The 25,210-nt window shown below is 53.5% G+C and overlaps 2 protein-coding genes across 2 annotated transcripts; one reads left to right on the forward strand and one right to left on the reverse strand.

Annotated features, from left to right (window-relative positions):
• Positions 1 to 1,498: 1,498 nt before the first annotated feature.
• Positions 1,499 to 10,192, reverse strand: Smim7 (small integral membrane protein 7). The gene is made up of 5 exons (XM_020185086.2): positions 10,095 to 10,192; positions 9,970 to 10,011; positions 9,446 to 9,498; positions 5,800 to 5,890; positions 1,499 to 2,311 (listed from the first exon to the last, which is right to left on the reverse strand). The coding sequence occupies exons 1-5, from the start codon at positions 10,118 to 10,120 to the stop codon at positions 2,296 to 2,298; spliced, it is 228 nt and encodes a 75-aa protein (XP_020040675.1). The 5' UTR covers positions 10,121 to 10,192; the 3' UTR covers positions 1,499 to 2,295.
• A 924-nt stretch (positions 10,193 to 11,116) lies between these two features.
• On the forward strand, positions 11,117 to 25,022 carry Tmem38a (transmembrane protein 38A). Its single transcript, XM_020185085.2, has 6 exons — positions 11,117 to 11,319; positions 20,083 to 20,239; positions 20,471 to 20,655; positions 21,607 to 21,694; positions 23,092 to 23,209; positions 24,081 to 25,022. Exons 1-6 carry the CDS (start codon positions 11,196 to 11,198, stop codon positions 24,303 to 24,305), a joined length of 897 nt encoding a protein of 298 aa, XP_020040674.1. The 5' UTR covers positions 11,117 to 11,195; the 3' UTR covers positions 24,306 to 25,022.
• The last annotated feature ends 188 nt before the right edge of the window (positions 25,023 to 25,210 follow it).

Genomic DNA, 25,210 nt, shown 5'->3' on the forward strand with positions numbered 1-25,210 from the left:
CTAGAGGAGCTGGAACCAAAGGAAGTGCAGTGAGCTACCCACACAAAAGAGAGTTGGATTCACAGAATGGCAAGGGTGGAAAAGGCAAAAAGGGGTTCTGCCACGAACCCCAAAGTTCAGGTGCAGAAAACTAGCTTTTGGGTTCTCCACGTGTGGCTTCTCCCTGCACAGGAGCAACACACGCCAGGGTGGGCAGCAGCAGGCACTTACTGCTGAGGTGGTGGTCAAGGGCAGGGATGTGACTGTGGTAGGAAGAATGCGTGCCTAGCACGCACGAGGCTCTTGGTTCCATTCCCACACCACAAGAAACACACCAAAACCCAAGAGAGGCAAATCAAAGCGACCTTCCAAGGTACAGTGGATAGGCAGCCTTCTGCTTCTACGCAGACAGAAGCAGCTGGCTTACGGGTAGAGGCCACAACAGTGCACTCGTGGTAAGCAAGCTGCACACCACCACTGCCCCCGGCTCCACTCACAACTATCTAGAACCAAGGTCTTGTAAAATAAAGACAAGGCTGCTGGTCGCTGGTGGGTCACAAAGTAAAAGGAACAGAAGCCACTTAAAGCCACACAGAGGTACACGCCAGTGTAGCCCTCAGGGCCTCTGGCCCGAGGAAGTGACTCAGTGAAGTGAAGGTCACAGCGCTGCTCAGCAGCAGCAGTGCTAAGGAGGGGACGTACAATCTCACATCCAGCAAGACGGTCAAGGTGGGGCGGGGAAGAGAAGCTTTCAAAGCTCGGAAAGCCTGAAGAAACGATGGCTTATCCAGTTTCAGATGGACCAACCTCTGCCCAGGGCGCACTGGTGCTGGGGATGGAACCCAGGGCCTCACCACTGAGCCGCACCGCCAGCCACTAATGAAGGTTTCTGCAAAGCTTCCTAAGAACGCATATCTATGGGGGACTGGGGCCGGCACAGGGATACAGCACCTGCCTGGCACACGCAGGACCTGCATTCACCCTCAGCACTGCAAAGCAAAAAAAGACCAACTCACATGCAATTGAACTTTTACACGACTGGACATGCTGAAGCAACAATGTACAACTGCGGGAGCTGAGCAGCTGTGAACACAGACTTGACCCTGACCCAGAAAGAGCCCCCATTACCGCCTTCCTTCCATACTCCAGGGGCAGCCCGAATCAAAACCCTTATCTGCCCAATTCCTGCCTGCCACATACTGGGCAAAACTCTCACGAGAAAACCAACCACTGGCTATTTTCTGACTTTTGACAACACCCAAAATGAATCCTAGGTGTTTCCCACTGGATAATCTGAAATGCTTCAAGTCAACTTCTTGGTTCACCAGCGTGCAAACACTGCTAGGCGCTGGTGGCTCATGCCTGTAATCCTAGCTGTTCAGGAGGCAGAGATCAGGAGGACCGAGGTTCAAAGCCGGCCCAGGCAAACAGTTCATGAGACCCTGGCACAAAAAGGGCAGCCTGAAAAGGCGAGATCTGAGAAGTGGTTACCACAGCACACGCAATAAAATCAGTCTCATCAGAGTAAACGTGCCAAAGCAGCCCCCAAGGTCACTTTATTTCACAAAGGGCTTCAAAACAAAGACAATTTTTCCGACTGACACCTGTCCACCACCATCCCCTACCCACACTCCTCTCCCTCAGAAACGGCAATGCTTCCCTGGGCCGCCCCATCCCCACCAAAGTGTAGTGTCCAGACAGCCCAGCTGGTGTCCCTGTCACAAGTGACCTGCGCCTTGAAGGCCTGGGAACCACTTCGGCTGCAGCAAGCAGCCAAGGGGACCCTATGGCGGATGGGGGAGGAATTTGGACACAGGCCCCTGGGCTGGCCCCAGAATCACCATGAGATCCAGCAAGCCACATGAACTCCTAGTTATAACCTGATCAGAAGAGGCTGCTTCCAACTTAAAAGCCAACCCTTCTGTGCAGCTCCTGGATTAAAATGAGGTTTAAAAAGCTGTACAGTTCTAACCCAATGCTGGTTATTACAAGTCAACCAAGAAAACTGTACAACACGGTCTGTGGGTGCTCAGCAGGGCAGAGCCAACCTGGACGCTGTCTCTGTGGAATGTCATTTACCAGGTCATCCCTTCCGTAGACAGCATCCCAGCCTGGGACCAGAGCAGGTCTGTCTTTGTGCACAGGGACACGGCTGGACCATCAAGGACAACTTGGTGATCAGTATTCCATCCGCCGCCAGCTTGGGCTTTCTGGGAAGGTCCCTGGTTCTCAGGTCCAAACATTCTTGAGTCATCGGGAATGAGAAAAGCAGCTTCGACATCTGGGAAGGTGAGTTCCAGGTTCCGCTTCTGGGGCTCAGGAGCCAAACAGCCTGGAGAGGTCAGAGGGCAAACAGGGCTGTGAGGATGGGACATTACCACTCTGAAACACAGATCATTTCACATGACTATCATCTATTATTTTACATTACTGTCTGATTTTAAACGCAACTGCATATGTGTGCACGTGACTATACACAACTATTTACTAAGAATGTGATTCTTGAGAAAGCATACAGTTGTCCAAAGTTAGACGTAGGGACTTTGGTATTATTTTTGTAAAATTTCTATAAATCTAAACTTATTCCAAAAGAAAACGGTTATTTGCAAAAAATAACAACAGGTGCAGGAAAAATTAGATCCCCACATACAAAGGAATGAAGTCAGACCCCTACCTCACACCATCTATAAAAATTAACTCAAAATGGAGTGTAGGCCTAACTTTTACTATAAAAAGTAAAACTGCAGCTGTACATGATAACACACATCTATAATCCCAGCACTTTGGAAGATGGAAGCAGGAGGATCACAACTTCAAGGCTAGACTGGGCTACACTGCAAGATGCTATCTAAAAAAAAACAAAAAGTGAGAAAAACAAAGTAAGAAAACTTCGAAAACCCTTAGAAGAAAACTTGGGCATACATCTTTGTACCTTGTGTAGGTGATAATTTTTTAGATACAAGCAAAAGTTTAGATGATAAAAGAAAAGATAAAGTAGCCAGGTGCCAGTGGCTCAAGCCTGTAATCCCAGCTATTCAGGAGGTAGAGATAAAGAGCATCAGGCCTCCATTAGATGGGCAAATGCTGGACCCCCACCAGCCCCCAACTAATGCAGTTTTTTTTTTTTTTTTTTGCAGTACTGGGGCCTGAACTCAGGGCCTACACCTTGAACCACTCCACCAGCCCTTTTTCCTGAGAGGTTCTTCGAAATAGGGTCTCTCAAACTACTTGCCTGGGCTGGATTTGAACTATGATCCTCCTGATCTCTGCCTCCTGAGTAGCTAATTACAGGCGTGAGCCACCAGCACCCAGCTCCTAATGCAGTTTTGATGTGTCTCAGTGTAAGTTACAGATGTCACTACCATCAATCCCTACACCCAGAGATGTTTCTCCGTTTACTTCAAGTACTTTTTGCCATTTTTTGAAATTTCCAAAGTAGCTCAGTTCAACCAATACACAAGTGGGCACAGGGAACCAGCCAAGCCCACCACCTTCCCAGGACCTGCAGTACCGGTGCCGCCATGGACTGGCTAGAGTGGATCCTTACAACTCTCTTGCAGGACAGGCTGCCCTCATGGATTCAGGCATTTGCCAGCATTTAGTCTGTGTTTACTGTGTGCAAGTCATGTCACTGGTCAGAACATGCAGGTAGCAACTGACCCTCTAAACACTTCCCCACGCAGACAGAACCTCCAGCACACGTCACTGATGGCACTGTGACAGCTGGTCTCTTGAGCGTCCCTTGAGCTACCCGATACTCCTCTGCTCTCGGACTTTTGGGTGCTTCCCAGTTTTTCAGTATCCCGGGCAGAGCCGTGCCTTTTCTTGATGAGTGTGTGAACGGCCCAGCTGCTCCCCATGGAGAGCCATCCCCTGAGGGAATCTTCCTCACCCACAGCCCACACTGAGAACTGCCCTAACCAGGGGCCGCCCATGGTCTCACAGAAGAGCCACACGGTAAACAGTTCAACTCTGCAGGCCAGACCTTCTGTTCCAACAAAGCTCCTCCATGCAGAGCAAACTCAGTCCCCGATGCTGACATGGCTTGGGGACAACGAGACCTCATTAAAACCCCCTGACCCAAATGGTATGGTCCAACCCAGCTGGACCCAGAGACCCCAAAATAGTACAGTAGGATCTGCTCCCAGGAGGGTAGAGCAGGATGCTGGACTGAGGCCAAGCTGGCCTTGGGAAGCTGAGCTAGGAGGTCACAGAGCCCAAGGCTGCCACCCTGGACTCAGGCCAGGAGAGGAGAGTGAGGAAAGCCGGCAGGACAAGAGAGGCCGATGAAGCAAACGCACAGAACAGAATGAGGAAATCCCATTGGGTTCTTCCCTGTCCCAGGACCTTTACACAGGCCACTTTCTGAGTGACTGAGCTTTTCCCCAGCTCTGCAAATGGCCAACTTCTCCCCATCCTTTAGGTCTTGACTTAAATGGCACCTGCCAAGTGCCCTTCTTTCCCTGACCTCTGAAACTGGGCTCAACTTTCCCACTTGCCACCTCAACGATGGGCTGCTTCCTTTTTACTTTTTTTTCTGTCCATGCCACACCTGTTTCAACACATTTGCTAAAGAGAGGGACTCTGCTGTGGTGGCCTCAGCCCTAAGCTAGAGCGTAGCCAGGGCACCTAGAGACTCACTTTCTGTGAGTCCTGGTTGCACCCTACACAGATTCCCTAATCTCTTCATAAGCCTCCTTTGTCCTGGGCAGGCCTCATTCACGCTCCCAAATCCTCCCTGGTCTGACAGGGAGGACATGTCACAGTCTTCATTCTGGGCTGACTTTCTAGAGGCAATGAGGCCCATCCTGTGCTCATGTCAGACAGCTGCTGGGCTGGCACTAGGATGGCATGGCAGTCCCACATTCAGGGTCCCCATCACTCAGGACAGCCTCTGCTATTTTTTTTTTTCTTTTCAGCACTGGCATTTGAACTCAGGGTCTACACCTTGAGCCACTTCACCAGCCCTTTTTTTTTGTGCTGGGTTTTTTCCGAGATAGGGTCTTATGGAACTGTTTGCCTAGACTGGGATTGAACCACAATCCTCCTGATCTTTGCCTCCTGAATAGCTAGGATTATAAGCATGAGCCACTAGCACCTGGCTTGATTTGGTTTTTTGAGGCAGGGTCTTCCTGTAGGTTAGCCTGGAACTTCTGATCCTGCTGCCTCCTCTCCAGAGTGCTGGGATCACAGGCGTGGCCGCCATGCCCAGCATGTCCTCTATTATTTTAGGGGAAGAACATGTGAATGGACCCAGGGGACCGAGAACACCTGCTCCTCCTAGCATATATTCCAGCCCACTTCCTGGATGCCACACAATTTGTTAACACAAGTATTAGACCTGTGCTCCAAGGCTGAAAGGAAAAGCAGTTGGCATGGGGACTTTTTAGCTGAGTGAGAAAATGAAGGTGGCCATAGCAACAGAAATAAATTCTGCAAACATCTCGGCTGGCTCTGGCAAGGCCACTGGGCAGGACCTGGCAGCATGGTGGGCACGTACACCATTTTTCCACCTTGACATGTGCCAAGTATCGGCTTAGCTCGGCAAGGTGGAGAGAGGACAGAGCCCTGGGCTTGGAGCAGGTCCACCCAGCCGGGCCCTGAGAGCCCATATTCTACGCCGAGCTCCAGCCAGCCTGGCAGGACTTCAGTGCCACAGTTCAACCCGAGGACCCCAGCTGGTGTCCTCACTTGCATGGAGTTCGTACCGGGAGTGAAAGCAAAACCCCAAGTGCAGAAGGAAGGACAGAGAGGAACCACAGGTCACTCTGGAGATGGTTGCTGGCAATGTGACACTGAGGGGACAGAAGCCCCACTTACACGATCATGCAGAACATCATGAAGACATTCCACAAAGCGATGAAGATTCGGAAGTACCTGAGGCTCAGCAAGAACTCCCGGATGTTGTCACCTGCAAAGTCACAACAACAAAAACCAATTTAACTTCTTTCTTATTTTTTGGCGGTCCTCGGGTTTGAACTCAGGGACTCATGTTTGCTAGCCCAGCACTCTTACCACTGGAGCCCCTCCCCCAGCCCTAGAAAGCATCTTTACGGACAGCTAACAAGCCCACCGTCACCACTGCAGCGTGCTTTTATGGTTTCTGTCCCTCTCACATCCACTGCCCCTCCTGTCCAATGACTGCCTGCACTCAGGCTTTGGTGGCCCTTGACTGGGCTGTCTGGTGAGCAAGGCACACAGCTCAGAACCTTTCTACCCCAACAGCAGCAACCTGCCAGCACCGCCCTTCCGAGCCCGTGCTCTGCATACTGCCTTGCTGAACCTGGTGTAGACACACCTAGTGCTAACCCAAAAAGCAGGTAGCTCCACTACCCCATCTATACCGCACTGTTCAGCAGACCAGCAACGTCAAGGGCAAGTCTGTCCCACGAGGTCAAAGAAGTGCTCAAAGGAAGACCCTTCTCCCAGCCCAGGGTGGTGACACTGGGCCCCCCACCATTAATGGATGCCACACAGGTTAATGTGACAGGCAGTAGCCAAGCATGGGAACACAGAGAGGGTAAGACAGGTGCCCCAGCCTGAGGAGCCCAAATCGCACAAGTGATGCTGCTGCAATGGGTGGGTTAGGGGTGGTGGGAACAGTACAGAGGAACTTGGACTGCAGTGTTTGTGGGAGGGATCAGAGAAGCTGCTTCCAGAAAGCCACAAGCCCAGAGACAGACAGCTGACTGCAGCTCCAATCCTGCCTTTGCACTTCTGCCCAGGGCCCTGGGCCAAGCCGTGTCCTCCTGTGTAAACAAGGTAACGGATGGCTGGGAAGACAGCCGGTGCCCAGCACACGTGCAGCTCTTTTCTTTTTTGGGATGAGGGTTTGAACTCAAGAGCTTTGAGCTTTGTGTTTGCAAAGCAGGCGCTCTATCACTTGAGTCACACCTCCAGTCCATTTTGCTCTGGTTATTTTGAGGATGGGGGTCTGACGAACTATTTGCCCAGGCTGGCCTCAAACCATGACCCTCCTGATTGACCTCAGCCTCCTAGATAGCTAAAATTCCAGGCGTGAGCCACCGGAGTCTTATCACGTAGCCCAGACTGGCCTGGAACGCAAGCCCTCCCGCCTCAGCCTCCCGCATACTGGGATTACAGACGTGCACACTGCACATTGTGCCTGGCTCACATGGGGCTCTTTTGGTTTTTTTTTTTGGGCAGTACTGGGGTTTGAACTCAGGGCCTCACTCTTGCTGGGCAGGTGCTCCATCAGTTGAGTCACTCCTCCAGCCTCTCACACGTAGCTCTTCACAAACGCAATCACCATGGTTCAGGGATCAGTCAGACAAGAGGGCAGAGGGCGAGAAGCAACCCCCTTCGCAGAAGCAACAGGTCCAAAGCCCTGGCTAGAGGGTCAAGGGAAAATGAAGCATGCTGGGAAATGGCAGCCCAGAAGCTCGCTGGTAGGCCTTGTTCAGGACCCAGGTGCCTGTTCTGTCGTTCCTGCCACTGACACTCCTGCCATGTCTGAGCCCTTGTGCCCAGTATCTGACCCACCACAGCTGGTTCCAATCTCAAAACACAACCCAAGGCCTGTGAGTGCTTCCACAGAGGCACTGGGCCACATACGTCCAGCTGCTGAGTGAATGCATGTATAAAGCAATGGATGGCTAGATGGATGGGTAGACAGACTAGTGATTAATACTGCAACCCCTATGATCAGAAAACCTAGTTCCAGGATGGCACACTGGCTCACACCTGTAATCCTAGCTACTTGGAAGACAAAGATTAGATCGCAGTTCAAGGTCAACTTTGGCAAAAAGTTAGCAAGACCCTATCTCTACCAATAAGCCCGATGTGGTGGTACGTACTTATAATCCCAGCTACTCTGGAAGCTTACTCCGTAAGTAGGAGGATCACAGTCTGAGGTCAGCTGTAAGCAAAAAAATGTTGAGACTCTACCTGAAAACTAACTAAAAAGTGAAAAAAGGGTTGGAGATGTGGTTCAAGTGGTAAGAGCCCCGAGCAAGTATGAGACCCTGAGTGTGATGACCCCAGTATCACCAAAAACAAACAGAAAACAGAAAAACCCAGTTTCCAATGCTGACTTGGTCTCCTTGGCCATAGGCAAGGAGAGCCACATCTGAGTAGCAGGGATGGTGGAGGAATGAAGTACCAGGGGAAGACCCCTAACCGGGCAGCCCCCTGGGACAGGTCCCTCAATCAACAGGAGCTGTTGGACCCATCTACAACCTCTGCTGTCTTCCCATGTGGCCCCATCACCTTGGCTGGGATGCCTTCTAGCCACACACCCCAGCCAGAGCAGCAATGCCACCAACAGCCTGAAACTCCCTCGGTTCCATCTTCACCACAGGATCAACTGTTTAGGAAAGATCTGTGTCACAGAGAGGCAGGGACTACATCTCTCTGTCCCCAGCACCCAGCACAGTGGCTGGCAATGAAGTAGTGCTCAACAAATGCCTAGTAACTGAACAGACATGTTAGGGCTGAGGAAGACCCCAGAGACTCCTGCAAACAAACCCAGCAGCAAGTGTAAATTTAGGGTAACACAGCTAATATAAACCTGAAGGAGTTGGGGCTGGGATGAGGCAGAACCCACCGGGCCTGCCTCATGGGGTCCTGCTTCTCGCCACTGGCCCACTTCATGGGTGCAAAGAGATCTCCTTAATTCTGATTGCAGAATGTTCCAATTTTTTTTTTATGAAAAATCTGATGTGTGAACTTTTCTATAAAATCTCCCAACTTATCAACATCTAATTTAAATACAAAAAAAAACAGGGCTGGAGAAATGGTAGAACATTTGCCTAGCAGAAAATGCAAAGCCCTGAATTCAAGCCCCAGTCCCATTAAACTCTGATCCCCACCCCCATGTGTAGCCCTACCCCACCACAGGCTCCGCCCCCGCGATAGGCTCCACCCCCTGCCGTAGGCTGTCTCCACTGGCTTTGAAAAAACGGCTGCTAGTAACGCTGTTCTTTCAGTCTTGCATTGTGGGCGGGCACTGCAAAGGCCTCTTCTCTGGAGCTCAGGATCTTGTGTAAGAGCAGACACTAGCCAAACAACAACGTACAAAACGAAAAACTGTAACTGCAGGAAGTCACGTGTGTACTCACTTGTCAGAGACATCTGGTGGAGGAAGAAAGAGGTGCCAGAAAAGGGCAGACAGAAGTGCACACACATACTCAGTTTAAAATTCAAGTTGGGCCAGGCACTAGTGGCTCGCACCTGTAAGCCTAGCTACTCGGGAGGCTGAGAGCGGGAGGATCGAGGTTCGAGGCCAACATGGATAAATAGTTCATGATACACCATTTCGAAAATAACCAGTAAAATGGACTGGAGGCGTGGCTCAAAGGGTGGAGTGCCTGCTTTGCAAGTGCAAGGCCCAGATTTCAAACCCCTGACCCTTACCCACAATTATAAAAGTTGGGGCGGGACGTGGTAAGAAAGAGTGGTCTCTCTGAAGTGGACTGCGCAAGTCTAGGATCCAGGAAGACCTTACCTGTGCTGGGCTCCCTCGATTCCTCCCCAAAGCCCTGCGTGTCCTTCTTTTTCCTACAAAGAGGAACAGACAATGTCCAGGTTTCATGGGACATAAAGACTGTTCAGTCCCCCTGGCCCTGACAGGCTGTCACTAAAATCCAGCCCTAGCTCTGCCGCCGACTTGCTGTGTGACCTCGGACGACCCAACGTCCCTCTCTGAACCGCTACCTGCCCAGCCAATCGCAGCCAGGCTTGAAGCCACCGACAAGGTGAACAAAGTGGTCTAAGGACGTCGAGGGCTGTTTCTTGGGGGATGTGACCAAAAGTGCGCCTAAACCACAGAGAATTCAGAATTACAATTTCAGGATGGACCATCCTTCAAATTCGATCCTTCAAATGAGGAAAAAAAAAAAGTGGGGGCGTGGCCAGAGGGCGGCGTGGGACGTGGGGGCGTAGTCTACGTAGGCGTGAGGCAGGCTTACGCTCGCGGGGGCGGGTCTACGAGTCCCCGGGCGGAGCCGCAGCCTAGCGCGGCCTACTCACAGTTTAAAGTTGAGCACGGCTCCAGCGTTCATCAGCAACGTCCTGTGGAAGGATGATTACATTTACTAAAGCCGTCCCCCAACCCGTCTGCCTCTCTGTCCCCAGCCTCTGGTCCGTCTAATTACCCGAATAGCAGGATGTCCCCGATCATCGTTACAAGCCGAAGTGTCCGTCTAAACCGGAAGCGGAAGCTCTGGCGAGGGGAGTGGGGAGGAGCACCAGCCTACCAATCCTGAAACAATGTTGGTGAGGCCTAGGCCAATGGAAGGCTAAGGTAGGCGGAGTCCCGCCCTCTGTAGGTTCGGCCCTCTTGGGGAAGTGCGAGCGCCCCTCCTCGCAAGGTGCGTCTGGGACGGAAAGGCGGGGCGATAACCTGACGTCACTGGAGAGGCGGAGCTTTCGGGGCCGGATTAGGTCAGCCCTCAAAACGTGCCGCGCATGCGTGAAGTCTGGCGAGCCAGAGGATTAGCGCAGCTGCTGTTCTCAGTGGCTGAATCCCGGGTTGGGTTTCCGGAGAAAGGGCGCCCTGGACCCCTCAACTACCCAGAGGGCGGGATCATGGCTCAGTGGGTTCCCCTGAGGCGTGCACTCCAACCGACTGAACTCCAAATGGGGGTTCAGTCCTGGGAAAGCGGAGATCCTTACCGAGCTGGGGTCTGGGGTCCCCACTTAGCGGTCCCCATGGGGCACCGGGGTTCTGATTTAGAGAACCCCATGGAGGCTGAGGGTCCTGACAGAACGGTCCCCATGAGACCTGAGGGTCTTGGCTAGGGTCCGCAGAGGACAGGGGTCCTGACTGACTGGGTCACATAGGGGAGTGGAGGTCCTGATTAGGCTCCACAAAGGACAGGGACCCTAATCAAGACGCCACGTGGGGGAGGGGAACAGGATCCTATCTGACCAAGTCTCACAAAGACAGGTGGACTCGGTGGGGCACAGGCCCGCCAAATGGACAGTCCTACTTGCCCTTCATGGGGGCCCCGCACCCCTCCTCGCTGGCCTAATGGGGTCATCGTGATGGCTCGAGGGACAGGGCAAGGGACACCTGGTCGTCCAGCTCCTTGGGGGTGGACAGCCGTCCCTCCTCTGCCGGGGGTGGGGACAGGCCGGGGGTGGCGCCTGGCGGGCGGGGGCGGGGGCGGGCCCAGCGGCGGGGGCTCAGTCGCCGGGCTGCGGGCGGCGGGACGCACGGGGCCGGGGGCCGGGGGTGGCACCCGGCGGGCGCCATGGAGCTGCTGTCCGCGCTGAGCCTGGGCGAGCTGGCCCTCAGCTTCTCACGGGTGCCCCTGTTCCCCGTCTTCGACCTCAGCTACTTCATCGTCTCCATCCTCTACCTCAAGTATGAGCCAGGTAGGTGAGGCCGGGCCGGGGGCTGGAAGGGGTTGGCATGGGGGTGAGGGGGACGACAGAGAAGTTGACATTAGGGGTTGGCACAGATAGGGAAACCCTGCATGATGAAGACCGGGAGTGGGCAGGACAAACCCAGGGACTGGATCGGGGGAGTAGGCAGATGCTGAGATCTTGGGGTTCACCCACTAGGGCTTGGATGGGGGAGGGAAGCCCCCTGGGAAGGTGGGGCTGGAGGAGGGACAGCTGATGTGGTGGGAGGGAAGGGGTCAGCTATCTTACTTAGAAGAGGGATAACAGGTGCAGAGGTGGAGGTGGGGGGCGGGTGGAGAAAGTCGGGGGTCCTGTTGAGGCAGGGCTTGAACTTGGAAGGAGGCACAGTTCCTGGCGAGGACTGCAGGCAGGGTCTGCACTGCCCACGGGGTCGGATGTCCTAGCCGCCGGCTGCCTTGACCTCTCTTCATGCCTTGGCAGGGGGAGTAAGAGCAACTGCTTAGTGTCTATATAAGGGCTGACCATGCTGGGGGCTGCGATCAGGTTCTCGGGGATCAAGTAACACCCGTGTCCCCTCCCTGATGCATCTGGCCGGCACCCTCCCCTCCTGTCCCTTTTGCCTGGTGGGGGCTGGATCTGCCAGCCCCATAGGAATGCTTCAAGCTCTGGTTTGGGATCCTTTCCACTTAGAGCACTTAGCCAGCTCCAGGGCTGGGTGACCCCGGGTCAGACTCCTCCTTCAGCTCCAGACCCCCTGGGGGAGTCCAGGGAGATGGACCCTACTTCTTCCATTTAAAAAAAAAAGTGTTTTTAAATGAGGACAAATGGCCTCCATAGAATATGTTCTATATTTATTCAGGGTTCACCCTGAGAAATACTTCTTGTTCCTCTCCTGCTGTTTTAATTATCTTGGCTCACCAGCAGTGGACTGGAACCTTAGCAAAAAGACCACCCGGAAATGTCCTCCCACTTAGATGTAAATTACCCCGACAGCTCTTTTTCTCTTCTCAAAATGGAAATAGCTTTATTCTTTTTTCAGATGATAAAAATAGGTTCCCGTGTTTACTTTAAAAAAAAAAAAAAGAATCAAGCTGAAAATCGCAAGGGAAAAGAGAGAACTAATGACAGTGAACTTCGTGACAGACTCCCTTCCCAGCCCTCTTCTCCGCTTTTCTACCTGTGTTCTTAGAGACATAAATTTGTGGACTCACTTCTCCAGCAGGCATCTTTGTTCTATTTTTGCCTGTGCACGTGCCAGGGCCTGTTCCTTGACTCTGCTGAGGAGCAGTTACTTTGCAAAGCTAAGTCAGCTTTTGGATTTTCCTGTGAGAGTGGGGCTGTTCCTGGCAGCTCGTGCCTGTGCCTCGGGCAATGGCAAAACCCAGCATAACTTGCAAATCTAAAACGGAGGAGGCCAGGCTCTCGTAGCTCACACCTGTAATCCCAGCTACTCAGGAGACAGAGATCAGGAGGACTGTGGATTGAAGCCAGCCCGGGCAAATAGTTCAAGAGAGCCTATCTCAAAAATACCACACACACACACACACACACCCCAAAAAAGGGCTTGTGGAGTGGCTCAAGGTGCGGACCCTGAGTTCAAACCCTAGTATCTCAAAAAAAAAAAAAAAATTTCTGGAAGGTGGAGGTTCTATTATTTACAATTGCAGCAGGTTCTCAGCCCTGGGCCTTTTTTTTTTTTTTTTTTTTTTTTGGAGTCTTGAGACAGGGTCTCATTTGTAGCTCAGCCAGCCTCAAACTCCATCCTCTTGCCTCAGTCTGGCCAGTGCTGAGATTACAGCTTTGTGCAACACTACACCCCACTTTCCTGGAGTTATTTTCAATTCTATCTCAACTGAGCTTGGTTCGTGCCAATAATCCCAGCTACTTGGGAGGCTGAGACAGGAGGATTGTGAGTTCAAGGACAGCCTGGACAATTTAGCAAGATCCTTTCTCAAAATAGGATTTTAATAGGGGCTGGCAATGCCACTCAGTGGTAGAGCTCTTGCCTAGTATGCTTGAGGCCTTAGCTTCAGTCTCTGAGAGAGAGAGAGAGAGAGAGGGAGAGAGAGAGAGAGAGAGAGACAGACAGAGAAAGAGAGAGAGAGATCCATCTCCACCCAGACCAATTGAATCAGAAGTCTGCATCCTTGCCTCTTTCTCTCCCCTCCCCCAGCGATTGTTCCATGACACCCAAGTTGACAAATGCACACCCCTTTCATCACTGGGGAACAGGAACCAGTCGGTAAAGTAGCTTAAATAAACCCAATGTGAGCCTGTGGACTCAAAGCAGGGCTGCGTGACTCCACGAGTGAGTGCTCAAAGTGAGGCTCACCGTGAGACGTGAGACGGGCTTGTTTCCCTTAACAAAAGTGAGTTGCAGGTGGAGGTCAGCGCCCCTACACCCCCCCACCCCAGTTTCTGTGCTGAGCACGGTCCACATGCTGGTGGCAGGACCAGCTACAGGATTTGTGTGACCAGGTACGAAATGACAGTGTGGGGGCCCCTTGTTCAGAAATCAATTTCGGCATAAAGATAGCATGGCATTCAGCTAGGTTGGGGGCCTTTCCCAGCCCAGGGTCCGTCAGAACTGGCCCTGGCTGACAAGAGGCAAACTGGCTGTACGAGGAAAAATCTCACCCTGTGTGGTGATACACGCCTGTAATCCCCACACATAGGACGACCATGACTTTAAGAACAGCCTGGCCCACATATCAAGACCCTGTCTCAGAAAAAAAAAAAAGGAAAAAAAATCTCTGAAATGGGACCGGTTCTGCCTCTTTCTAGCACTGGGTAAATAGAGTGGTTACATTGTCTCTGTGGGCTTCAGTTTGCTCATCTGTGAAATGGGATTGTTGGTAAAATAATCCCAGTCTCTCTTTCCTCGCTGTTGGGAAGACCTAACAAGTAATAGGGTCTCAGGCATTTGTGAGAGAGGCTTACGCTTGTTTGGGAGATTCTGGAAGAATGGGGTACTGGTGTCTTCTGGGTCGGGCTGTCTGGAGAATCCCAAGCGAGGGAGACTCTGAGCGAGGCTCTCATCTGTGTCATTAATGCTGGGCTAGGAAAGGCAGAATCCCAGACCTCACCCATGCCTCCAAATCAAAGACTGGATTGCAAGACCCCCTGGTGATGGCGAACCACTGATTGAACCCAGAGCTCCCTCGACTGGGAGCAGGGAGTCTGGCTCAATTGTAGGGGAAACCAACTCCATAAATGAAGAGAAAAGGAGGGAGCAAAAGCGAGTGAATGCATGACAGTTCTGGTGCCTTCGCTCAGGTCTCCAACCAGACTCTACTTCCCACTCACCTGGGCAGCCTGTTTCATTTTCTCAGACAGGGTCTCACTGTGTAGCCCCAGGCTGGCCTTGAACTCGCAGTCCTCCTGCCTCCGCTTCCCCAGTGCTGGGATTATAGGTTATCATTACCAGGCCTGGCACAAAGATTTCTTTCTCACAGTTTTGGAGGCTGGGAAGCCCAAGAGGCTGGCAAATATCATCTTGCTGTGCCATAACTGGCAGAGGGCGCCCACGGAACACAGAGGAAGCATATCAGCTTAGGGCTCTGTTTTTCCCCTCGCCCCCTTTTTTTTTTTTTAGTTCTGGGGTTGTCAAATCCGAGGTCTTGTACATGTTAGCCAAAGGCTCTACCACTGAGCTAAACTCCCAGCCCTCCCCTGGGCAACTCCTTTTAATCTTTTTGTCTGGCTCGATGTCAGTGGCTCACGCCTGTAATCCCAGCTTCTCAGGAGGCAGAGATCAAGAGGCTGAAGGTTCAAAGCCAGCCCAGGCAAATAGTTTGAGAGACCCTATCTTGAAAAAAAAAAAAAATCACAAAAAAGGACCGGCGAAGTGGCTGGAGGTGTAAGCCCTGAGTTCAAGACCGAAGACTACAATAAAAAAAATGATTTGTAGTCCAAGTGCTCTTTCACCAAGTCACATCCCAGAGACAGTGGCATACATGGTCATCATAAGTTACCGACACAGTTACCAACCAGACCCTGTTTGCTTTAGGGTTCCTGCCTTGTCGGTTGTATGGATTTTTGGGGGGTGGGGCACTAGGGATGGAACCCAGGGCCTTGCACCCGCTAGCAAGCGCTCTGTCACTGAGCCACGCCCCCAGCCCTCTGCTGAGTTCGTTTTTTATGGATTGTTGGCAAATGTGTGCAGCAACATGTGTGTTCCATTACAGCATGCAGAAGCATTGCTGCCGTGGGCTGCAGGCGTGACTCGAGAGCACCTGCCTCGCTGGCACGAAGCCCTGAGTTCAAACCCCAGTGCTGCCCAAAAACAAAAGAGTAGTTTCACTGCCCTGAAACTCCCCTGTGTTCCATCTACTCCTCCCATCTGCTGGGCCCACTGCCCTTTTTACTGCTTGCAGGTTTGCCTTTTCTAGAACATCGGACACTGGACTCATGCGGGACTCAGCCTTTTCAGACTGGCTTCTTTCACGCAGCAATACACACTTCGCGTCCACCTCCATGTCTGCATGTCTTGATGCGTACTGAGTGATACTCCCCAGTACGGATGGATGGACCATAGATTGCTTATTCACTCATTTAATGAAGGACATCTTGGTAGCAGCTCAGGTTTTTTTTCATTACTGGGATTTGAACTCAGGGCCGCATGACTGCTAGGCAGCCACTCTGCCACTTGAGCCACACTCCCAGCCCTAGTTCAGTCATTTCTAAAACGCTGTATGTGGGGATATCAAAGAAAATAGTTCCTCGATGCCTGGCTTGAAACTTTTGCTTTGATCTATAAACTTTTTCTTTGGGGGGACGTGATCTCACTATGGAGCCCAGGCTGGCCTCAAACTTGTGATCCTCCTGCCTCAGCTCCCGAGTGCTGGGGTTACAGGTGTGCACCAGTCTGCCCAGCTCGGAACTGTTTTTTTATTTGTTTTGCTCTTTTTTTAAAACCACTTCCCCCTGTAAGGTTTTTGAGGTTGAGGAGTTTCTCATCCTCCAACCTTGTGAATCTGGGACCAAAAGAGGAGGAAACTGAGGCAGAGAGCTGAAGTCAAGGGTTTGGGGGAAACAGTGAGAGACTCAGCAATAGACTGCACTTGTAGACTTCAAACTAAATAGCACAAAATAATGGCAGTGCTGATGTGCCCTGGGGACCCTCCTAACAGTGTCCTACCATCTGCCAATGAGACATGACACCCAGAGAGGGACCGGCACAGAGTCCATCAGAGACCAGCTCTAGGGGACCCAAGTAACTCAATTTTAAAGCCTCATTGAGGACAGGCAAAAGGTTTAGGAGACCCATCTCAAGTAATGACTGGGCAAAGTAGTGCACACCTGTCATCCCAGCTAATCAGTGAAGTATAAATAGGATTGCAGTTCATGCTGGCCCAAGCATGAAGCAAGACCCTGTCTCTAAAATAACCAAAGCAAAAGGGCTGGTGTAGTGGCTCAAGTGGTAGAGGCCCACCTAGCAAGTGTGAGGCCCCAAGTTCAAACCCCAGTGCTGCAAAAAAAGAAGGAAAGACTCCCTGTACTGTGGTGCTAGAGGTGCAGCTTAGTGGCAGACTGCTGGCGTAGCATGTATCTGGGTTCCATCCCCAGCACTGAAAAAAAAAAGAAATTCATCCACCAAAGTTTCTACCTCCAGGTATTTTCGATTTCATTTTAGTTCCAGAAACATCTGCATAACTGGTAAGCACTAAGCAATTTCTTTTCACCCTGAAGGACACTCTTTGGAACCACTGATAGAACCATGGTGACCCAATTCATCCAGGTTTGTCCATTATGAGCACCAAAAGTCCAGTGTTGCAGGGCATGGTGTCACCCATCTGTAATCCCAGCCCTTGGGAGGAATAGTAACATGGTCACGTTGAATTATTACACCCGAGGAAGGGATGTGCGCTCATCCCTGTCTTTTTATTTTATTTTATTTTATTTTTTGATGGTGCTGGGGGTGGAACCCAGGCCTTGCACACACCAGGTGAGCGCTCTGCCACCTGACCCCTGTCCCCAGCTGTCTGTTTCCAGCACCTCATCCCAGGCTGGGGGATGGGGGCAGTGATTGGCTCAGGGCCACACTAGTGAGTGACAGAGCCAGCCAGCACCCAGCATGTGACTTTTATGTGAGGGCGTGCTCATGGAACAAACGCAGGTGCTTGTCAGAGCGGCCAGACCCCAGGTCTCCACCCCCAACTCCCTTGCTGGGTCCCAGGAAAGAATTCAACCCTGGGAGTTATTTTTAGGTGGACAGTATCCGTTCCTGCAAAACATGGGTGCCTCAGCCAGCCTGGCCCCGGCACCGCCAGCTGCTTTGAACAATTAATTCTCGGCCACAGGCTGTGTTTCAAATAGACGCCCAGGACAGGAGAGGAGGGGACAGGACAGGAGTCAGAGCGGTTCGCTTCCTGTCTATGGACCCAGGTTCTTTTGAGATTTAGGGTAACCCCAAGGGTGGGGGGGGGACCCTGGGCTTACACCTGCAGGGTGGGAATGCAGCAGGATTTAGACAAAGAAGGGGTTAGGGCTCCCAGCCGACAGAAGGAAAAAGAGACAGAAAACAATGGTTCCACCAAAGTCACATGGTTAGTTGGTGCAGCGGTGAGGACAGAGGATAATATGTGGATTACTTACTTTGAAATAACTTGTGTCAGAGTCGGGTGCAGTGGCTCACTCCTGTAATCCCTGCTACTCACCAGGCACGTACTCTGCCACTTGATCCACGCTCCCTGCCCTTTTCGCTTTGGTTGTTCTTGAGGTAAGGGCTCACGTTTATGCCTGGGCTGCACCAGATCACAGTTTTTTTTTTTTTTTTTGGTGGTACTAGGTTTTGAACTCAGGGCCTCACACTCGCTAGGCAAGCAGCTCTTAGCACCCGAGTCTCTAAATAGTGAAACTGTTTAGAGAGTACTTTATTGGTTTCTGTAATGAAACACACCTGCATTAGACTGTGCGTGTTTAATACAGTTCTTTAACCCCATACAGATGGAAAAAAGCTAGCGTTTCCTGGCCAGCGTGCCTGCGGACCTCTGTGAGGTGCCAACTCAGCGCAAATGGTGATGTTTTTCTCCAAAGTGGACGGCACAGCTAACGCTTCCAAACACTGAAATCATACGTAGGCGTGCACATGTATTTATGGAAGAACACCAGTAGGCAGCAACAGCATTTCCAGATTTTGCTTTTTGGTGGTTTTTTTTGACAGCACCGAGGTTTGAACTCAGAGTCAACACCTTGAGCCACTCTGCCAGCCCTTTTTTGGGATGGGCATTTTGTCTTTTTTGGGGGTGGGATGAGTTTTTTGAGATAGGGTCTCATGGAACTATTTGCCTGGGCTGGCTTTGAACCACAGTCCTCCTGATCTCTGCCTCCTGAGTAGCTGGGATTACAAGCATGAGACACCAGCGCCCAGCAGTTTTATTAGTCTTTTGATTTCATTCATAAGACATTTGTAACCTGCTTATCTTAGTTTACACTGAGGGGAGTTTTCATTTTATTTCAGTAAGTTGTCTGAGGTTGTATTTCTTTGTTTTCCATTGCTATAACAAAATGCCTGAATCTGGGTACTGATAAAGACAAGAGGAGCAGGTCATTGGCGGCTCACGCCTGTAATCCCAGCTACTCAGGAGGCAGAGATCAGGAGGGATGGCAGTTCAAAGCCAGCCCGGGTAAATAGTACGTGAGACCCTATCTTGAAAAACCCATCACAGAAATAGGGCTGGTGGAGTGGCTCAAGGTGTAGGCTCTGAGTTCAAGCCCCAGCACCACAAAAAAAAAAAAAAAAAACCTTTGGCTGGCAATTTTGTAGGTTGGAAGTACAGGAGCTCGTGCAAAGGAAGCAACCGTCCGGTGGGACAGGCAGCGGGGACTCTGAGTTTGCCCTGCTGGGTTTGGGGGAGGGGGAGGGGCTACTTTTCCTGGGCTGAGCCTGGAACCCAGAGCTTCCTGCACCGCCACCCTGGCACCAGGCTCTAACCCCTCCGAAGGCAGCGCCCCAATGGCCTAATTCCCTTGCCCTAAGCCCCGCCTCTTAAAGGTTCCCCCATACCTCTTAAGACCACATTGACAACAGGCCAAAGCTTTTGGGAGCTGTCACTGGCTGTCATTCTGCCCTGAGTGCATGGCAGCTTGCCGTACCCCTGGGTCCCAAAGTCGCTCCTGCAGTGCAAAAGTGGAGTGTAAAACGCGTAAGAACCCAACGGATAGACACGAATCCTGACTCCCTAGGGTTGTGTTCTCAAGATCTTTTTTTTTGGCAGCACTGGGATTTGAACTCAGGATGTCACACTTGCTAGGCAGGCGCTCTACCACTTGAGCCACTGCACCGGCCCCTCCTGCTTTTTAGTTACTTTTCTGATAAGAGTCTTGTGCTTTTTACCTCGGGCTCACCTTGGACCTCCATCCTCCTACCACTTCTTCCCACAAAGCTGGGATGACAGGTGCACGTCACCATGCTCAGCTTGTTTGAGACAGACTCTTGCTACCTGTTCAGCCAGGAGAGCCTCCCGACCTCCGCCTCCAGAGTAGCTGGGATTACAGGCATGAGGTACCAAGCCTGGCCCAAGACCGTGGTAATAACAACAGTAAAATAAAAAGAGGAAGAAAACAACACCAGCATGAGTTCAGAGACCCTAGGTATCTCCTTGGAGGTTGTGGCGCCCTCGAGGTGTCCCCAGCTGTAATGTGGTGCATCTCTGCGCGCTTCAGCCCCGTCCTGGTGATGAGACGTGCGTGGTCATGAGTCTGTCGCTTGGTGGGGGGCCCTGAGGGAAGCACTGCGGTGACAGTGGGGGATGTTCCTGTGCCTCCCAGGAGCAGTCGAGCTGTCTCGACGCCACCCCGTGGCATCCTGGCTCTGCGCCATGCTGCACTGTTTCGGGAGCTACATCCTGGCCGACCTGCTGCTGGGGGAGCCTGTGACCGACTACTTCAGCAACAACTCCAGCGTCCTGCTGGCCTCTGCCGTCTGGTGAGCTGTGCCAGGCATGGGTGGGGAGAGCCGGGGGTCTGGGGGTACCCTGCATCTGGGAGGTGGGAGGGTGAGGGGACCAGGACCCCCTGCCACGCACGACCTCCATGGTGACCCTGGGTCCCCCTTCCCAGCCCGGCATGCACAAGAGCGAGGCTGGACTCAGCCTCCTCTCCCAGGGCCTCCGTGGTCGGTGGCCTGTCCTCTGACCCTGAGCTGCTGTCTCCCAAGGTACCTGATTTTCTTCTGCCCCATGGACCTGTTCTACAAGTGCGTGTGCTTCCTGCCCGTGAAACTCATCTTCGTGGCCATGAAGGAGGTGGTGCGGGTCCGTAAGATCGCGGTGGGCATCCACCACGCTCACCACCACTACCACCACGGCTGGTTTGTCATGATCGCCACCGGCTGGGTCAAAGGTAGGCAGGCCCCAAAGTCCCCGCCACTGAGAGCCCTCCTGGGTTGGCCACAGTCTTTGCTCCAGGCTCAGGTGTGGACACCAAGAGTGGGGGGTCCCGGCCTCCCCCAAGGAATCAGTAAGCGCATAGCTAGGTACAAATCAGTGAGCCCACGGTGACAACCCCAAAGGCCAGCGTCACTACAGCAGGGCATCTCAGCCTCGGGCCTGATTGTCCGTGGTGGTGCTGAGGTTTGAACTCAGCCATTTTCGCTCTGGAGTTTGGAGATGTGCCTGGGGTGGCTGGAGTGCGCCCCCATGCCCAGCTTCTTCCACTGGGGGCTTACAAAGTTTTTTGGGCCCAGGTTGACCTCGAACCAAGAGCCTCCCAATCTCAGCCTCCCGAGTAGCTAAGATTTACAGGTGTGAGCCACCACATCTGGTTAGCTTTAAAAAGTTGGTGAAGGGAGCCAAGGAATCAGAAGTAAAGGAAAAAAGGCCCAAGTAGGGGCTAAAACCTCAGGAGCTCATCCCTGCTTCCTGTCCCAAAAGAGTGGGTGTCCCCAGAGTCCCAAGTCTAGAGTCACGCTCTGCCTGGCCACAGCGTCTTTGGTACTGCTGACATTTGGGGCTAGGCCATTTCTTGCCGTGGGGTTGGCCGTTCCCGTTTTGCTCTGTATGGCCGTGTGCTACAGGGTACAGCCCCGGTCCCAGAGGAGCGGTGACCAGATCAGATGTGAGCTGAGAGCCCCACTCGTAGCCCCATGTCCTGGCTTGGGGACGTCACGCGGACAACCCCTCGCTGGCTTTCTGAGGCTGGTTTTGCTCCGAGTGTGATGTGACGACTGGGCACCCCAGGCTCAGTGTCCCCTAAGCCTCCAGGAGCGCAGAGGTGGCTCCGTGGGAATTCAGAGCGGGTGGGGGAGGCGGGGTGGCAGGCCCGGTCACCGGTGCGTGGCGTCCTGTCCTGTAGGTGCCGGCGTCGCCCTCTTGTCCAACTTCGAGCAGCTGCTCCGCGGGGTCTGGAAGCCTGAGACCAACGAGATCATGCACATGTCCTTGTGAGTATGCCACCAGCCCTCTCCTCGGTCCTCGGTCCCCCTCGTACGTACAAGTGTCCTACCCCAACTGGATCCTGGTGACAACATGGAGAAGTCTCAGCCCCCAACTGCCTTGCAGAAGCTTCGGCTGGGGAATGGGGCCACAGCTCGGCCTGGAGGGTAGGGACAAGAAGAGCTGAAGAGAGGAGGTGATATTTGGTTGGGGTTTTGAAGAGTGAATAGGAGTTTTCTTGCTGCCCTCCAGCATCTCCGTCAACAATGAGGTCAGAATAGTGCAGTGGCCTACGGGGTTAGGGTACAGAGGTGGGCAGGATCAAAGGCTATGGAACTTGGGGGTGTGCGGGGTTCAGAGCATGGGGTATAGAGGGTGGGTGAGGAGTGTGGCTAGAGCCAAGTGGAGAAGGTGGGCGGGGCCGGACAGTGACCCCGCAGAGAGCCCCAGGCCAGGCCAGTGTGAAGGGCCTCATCGGTTTGAGCGAGTTTAGTTTTCATCAGACGTAAAATTGCAGCTTTCAAAAGAAAAGCCCTGATTAAACGCTCACCCCCACGCCGGTGACAACCGCGTCCTGTCGTCCTTTGCAAAACTCCGAGTTGTCTCACTGAGCCCCGCGAGCAGCTGGCCTCCACCCTGAGCCCCATGCAGAAGTGGGGTGCCAGCGCCTTGCGTGGTTTGCTGCCGTGTGGGCCGGTGACCTCCGCCCCCTCGGGTGCCACGGGGCCCCAAGCCACCCGGCCAGTGGCTGGCGAGGGCTCAGAAATCCTGGGTGTAATTGTCACCGCCTCGTGCGTGCAGCGGGCCACAGGCTTTAGGAATGGAAGTCAGGGGTCTTTCTTTCGCGACAAGCCTACTCTCAACAAAGGAAAGGAGAGCTTGGGACAACCTTGGTGCTGTGGTCACATTCCTTGGGGGGGGGCGTCCCCATGTCCATTGGCCAGAAAGACAGAGAAGCTGTGATGCCCAGGGCCATGGTTGATGACAGCAGAACACAGGGGACGTCAGCAGAGGAGAACAGTGCAGGGCAGAGTCCAGGAGGCGACAGGTGTGACCTTCCACTCGTCCCCTCTCAGGAGTCACACAGACAGTGCTTAATTCTCCCGGTAGCCGTGTGTGACACGGGCCGGGCACAGTGTGCTGACAACCCGGGACGCTCCGTCACAGGGACGTGGTCAGCCACCAGCATGGTGGCTCTCCCGAATCTGAGCAGATGGCTCCATAGTGAATCACGTCGTCACGTCTGCTGTGAGCCAAGGTCAATGGGCCCTGGGCGCCAGGACCCGCATGCAGACGCCACCCGTCCCGTGCCACCGTGCACCTTCCCACCCCGCTCAGCACAGGGACAAGGACCCAGGCTCTGCGGAAACTTACAGTAACGGTGACACCTCCCTGTGCCCCGCAGCCCCACCAAGGCCAGCCTGTACGGAGCCGTCCTGTTCACCCTGCAGCAGACCCGCTGGCTCCCGGTGTCCAAAGCCAGCCTCATCTTCCTCTTCACCATGTTTATGGTGTCCTGCAAGGTACGCCTCCCGGCCCCCCTGCCTTCACAGTGCTACCCCGGGCCTCCCGGGATCGGGGCGGGGATCCCAGAGCAGGTGGCCCACACGTGGGCAGCTTGCCAGGAGGCGGGAACAGCCTTTCCGGGCCCAGGGCCCAGCCTGAGTGAGAAGCAGAGGTGCCCTGGTGCCTCGGGAGGGGAGAGCAGGACCGGAGGCTGGGAGCTGCCGGGCGTGGTGGTGCCCGCCTGTAATCCCAGCCCTGGAGGGGTGGAGGCAGGAGGATCACAAGTTCCAGACCAGCCTGAACCACCTAACACGACCGTGTCAAAATACAAAGAAAAGGGCCCAGAGCGGGGCTCGGGGAGGGGGGAGAGCGCCTGTCTAGCCTTGGGTTCCATTGCAAAAAACCTAGACCCACTGGCTCGTCAACAAAAAAAAAGCTTACCACTCACACTTCTGCAGGCTGGACGTCCACGCTCATTACCAGCGTGGCCGGGGTCCAGTGAGGGTCGGCTGTCCTGCCATGTCAGCTCTCCTGGAATTTTTTTATATGGCCCAGGCTGGCCTGGAACTCACAGTCCTCCTGCCTCCGCCTTCCCAGTGCTGGGATTACAGGCGTGCACCACCACACCCGCCAAACATGGCCTTTTGTTGCTTTGTTTTGATGCCCCAAAGTCCTCACCTTCTAGTAGGTTTCAACTGGATTGGGGGGACCGTCCCCCGCAAGTCCTGCGTCCCTGGACACCTGGGGTGGCCGTCCAGCCTCCTTGGGTTGGGCCGCCCCCTCCCTCACCCCTCTGACTTTCTTTTCCTCCTTTCCTCTTCCCCCTCCTCCTGCCTGGCTGTCCCTCCGGCTCTCTCTGTCCCTGTGCCACCGCTCCCCCCGCCCCAGGTATTCCTCACAGCCACTCACTCGCACAGCTCCCCGTTTGATGTCCTGGAGGACTACGTCTGCCCCGTGCTGTTTGGGGCGGCCTGGGAAGGTGACCATCACCACGACAACCACGGAGTGGCCCATGGCGGCGGGCCAGGCCCCCAGCACGCCCCGCTGCCCGCCAAGTCCAAGGAGGAGCTGAGTGAGGGTTCCAGAAAGAAGAAGACCAAGAAGGCAGATTAGGGGGTGAACCGGGGACCCATGGGCACAGGGAGTGGACCCAACCCCAGGACCCTCAGAACTGGGGCCTCCTGGGCTCAGAATTTCCCTTCCCGGGCCTTGACTTCCCTGTCTCCACAGTGGGGACATCAGCTCACCCTCCAGGGATGACTTGAGATTGAGTGAGATACAGGGATGAGGACTTTGGTAGGAATGGAGGGTCCCCACCCCTGCCTGGACCCCAAAGACTCAGAGGGGCCCACACAATAACAATAGTGGCTCCAGCCAGAACCCTGGCGGTTTTATTCTTCATTCTGTTTCTTTTCCAAAATTGCATCTTGACCCCAAAAGACTTCGAAGCCATTTTTGAGAGTCATTTATTGATGGCTGCCAGGTGCCCAGGTCCCTTAGTGGCTGGATGTCCTCCCGTGCCTGGAGCTCATTCAGTCATTCAACAAACATCTAGACGCCTACTCTGGGCCCAGCCTTGTGCTGCTGCCGAGTGGGGTGAGCAAAGGGAATGATAGCCAGGGCCACAGGACATGGGAGAGGGGTGGGTGGGGTGAGCTTGTTCATTTAAGCAGAGTTTGGGCCCACCCAGATTGGGGTCCCAGGTATTGGGAAAGTGCCTTGTAGCAGTGATGCCAGAAGTTGAGTGGGTCCTAAGGCTGTTAGCCCCCCAGTTTCATCCTCTTGCATGTCCAGCGAGGCTCAGCCAATAAATAAATCTTTTGTGAATGAGTGCTCGAGGCTTGTGTGGTTCATTCTCCCCCCCTCTAGATGTGGGGACACAGCAGGGTCTGTCCTTAGAGATAGGAGGGAATGACAGTCACGGCCCTCAATTGCTGGGCAGGTGTTGGAGTGGGTGTCATCTGTGGGATTCGGGGACAAGCTGGTTGAAGTCTTCAGAGGTAGCTGGGAGAGGGCCA

This window comes from Castor canadensis, chromosome 14 (genome assembly GCF_047511655.1).
Source record: "Castor canadensis chromosome 14, mCasCan1.hap1v2, whole genome shotgun sequence".
Taxonomy (NCBI): domain Eukaryota; kingdom Metazoa; phylum Chordata; class Mammalia; order Rodentia; family Castoridae; genus Castor; species Castor canadensis.

What these genes read in the sequence shown, in the direction of transcription:
- Smim7 (XM_020185086.2), bottom strand. Translation starts at nt 10,120, where the DNA reads ATGATCGGGGACATCCTGCTATTCGG. An exon ending in GCCGTGCTCAACTTTAAACT is followed by an intron (nt 9,499 to 9,969) that starts GTGAGTAGGCCG and finishes TCCTCTTTGTAG; the next exon opens with GAAAAAGAAGGACACGCAGG. An exon ending in ATCGAGGGAGCCCAGCACAG is followed by an intron (nt 5,891 to 9,445) that starts GTAAGGTCTTCC and finishes GTGACTTTGCAG; the next exon opens with GTGACAACATCCGGGAGTTC.
- Tmem38a (XM_020185085.2), top strand. Translation starts at nt 11,196, where the DNA reads ATGGAGCTGCTGTCCGCGCTGAGCCTGGGCGAGCTGGCCCTCAGCTTC. An exon ending in CTACCTCAAGTATGAGCCAG is followed by an intron (nt 11,320 to 20,082) that starts GTAGGTGAGGCC and finishes TGTGCCTCCCAG; the next exon opens with GAGCAGTCGAGCTGTCTCGA. An exon ending in GAGATCATGCACATGTCCTT is followed by an intron (nt 21,695 to 23,091) that starts GTGAGTATGCCA and finishes TGTGCCCCGCAG; the next exon opens with CCCCACCAAGGCCAGCCTGT.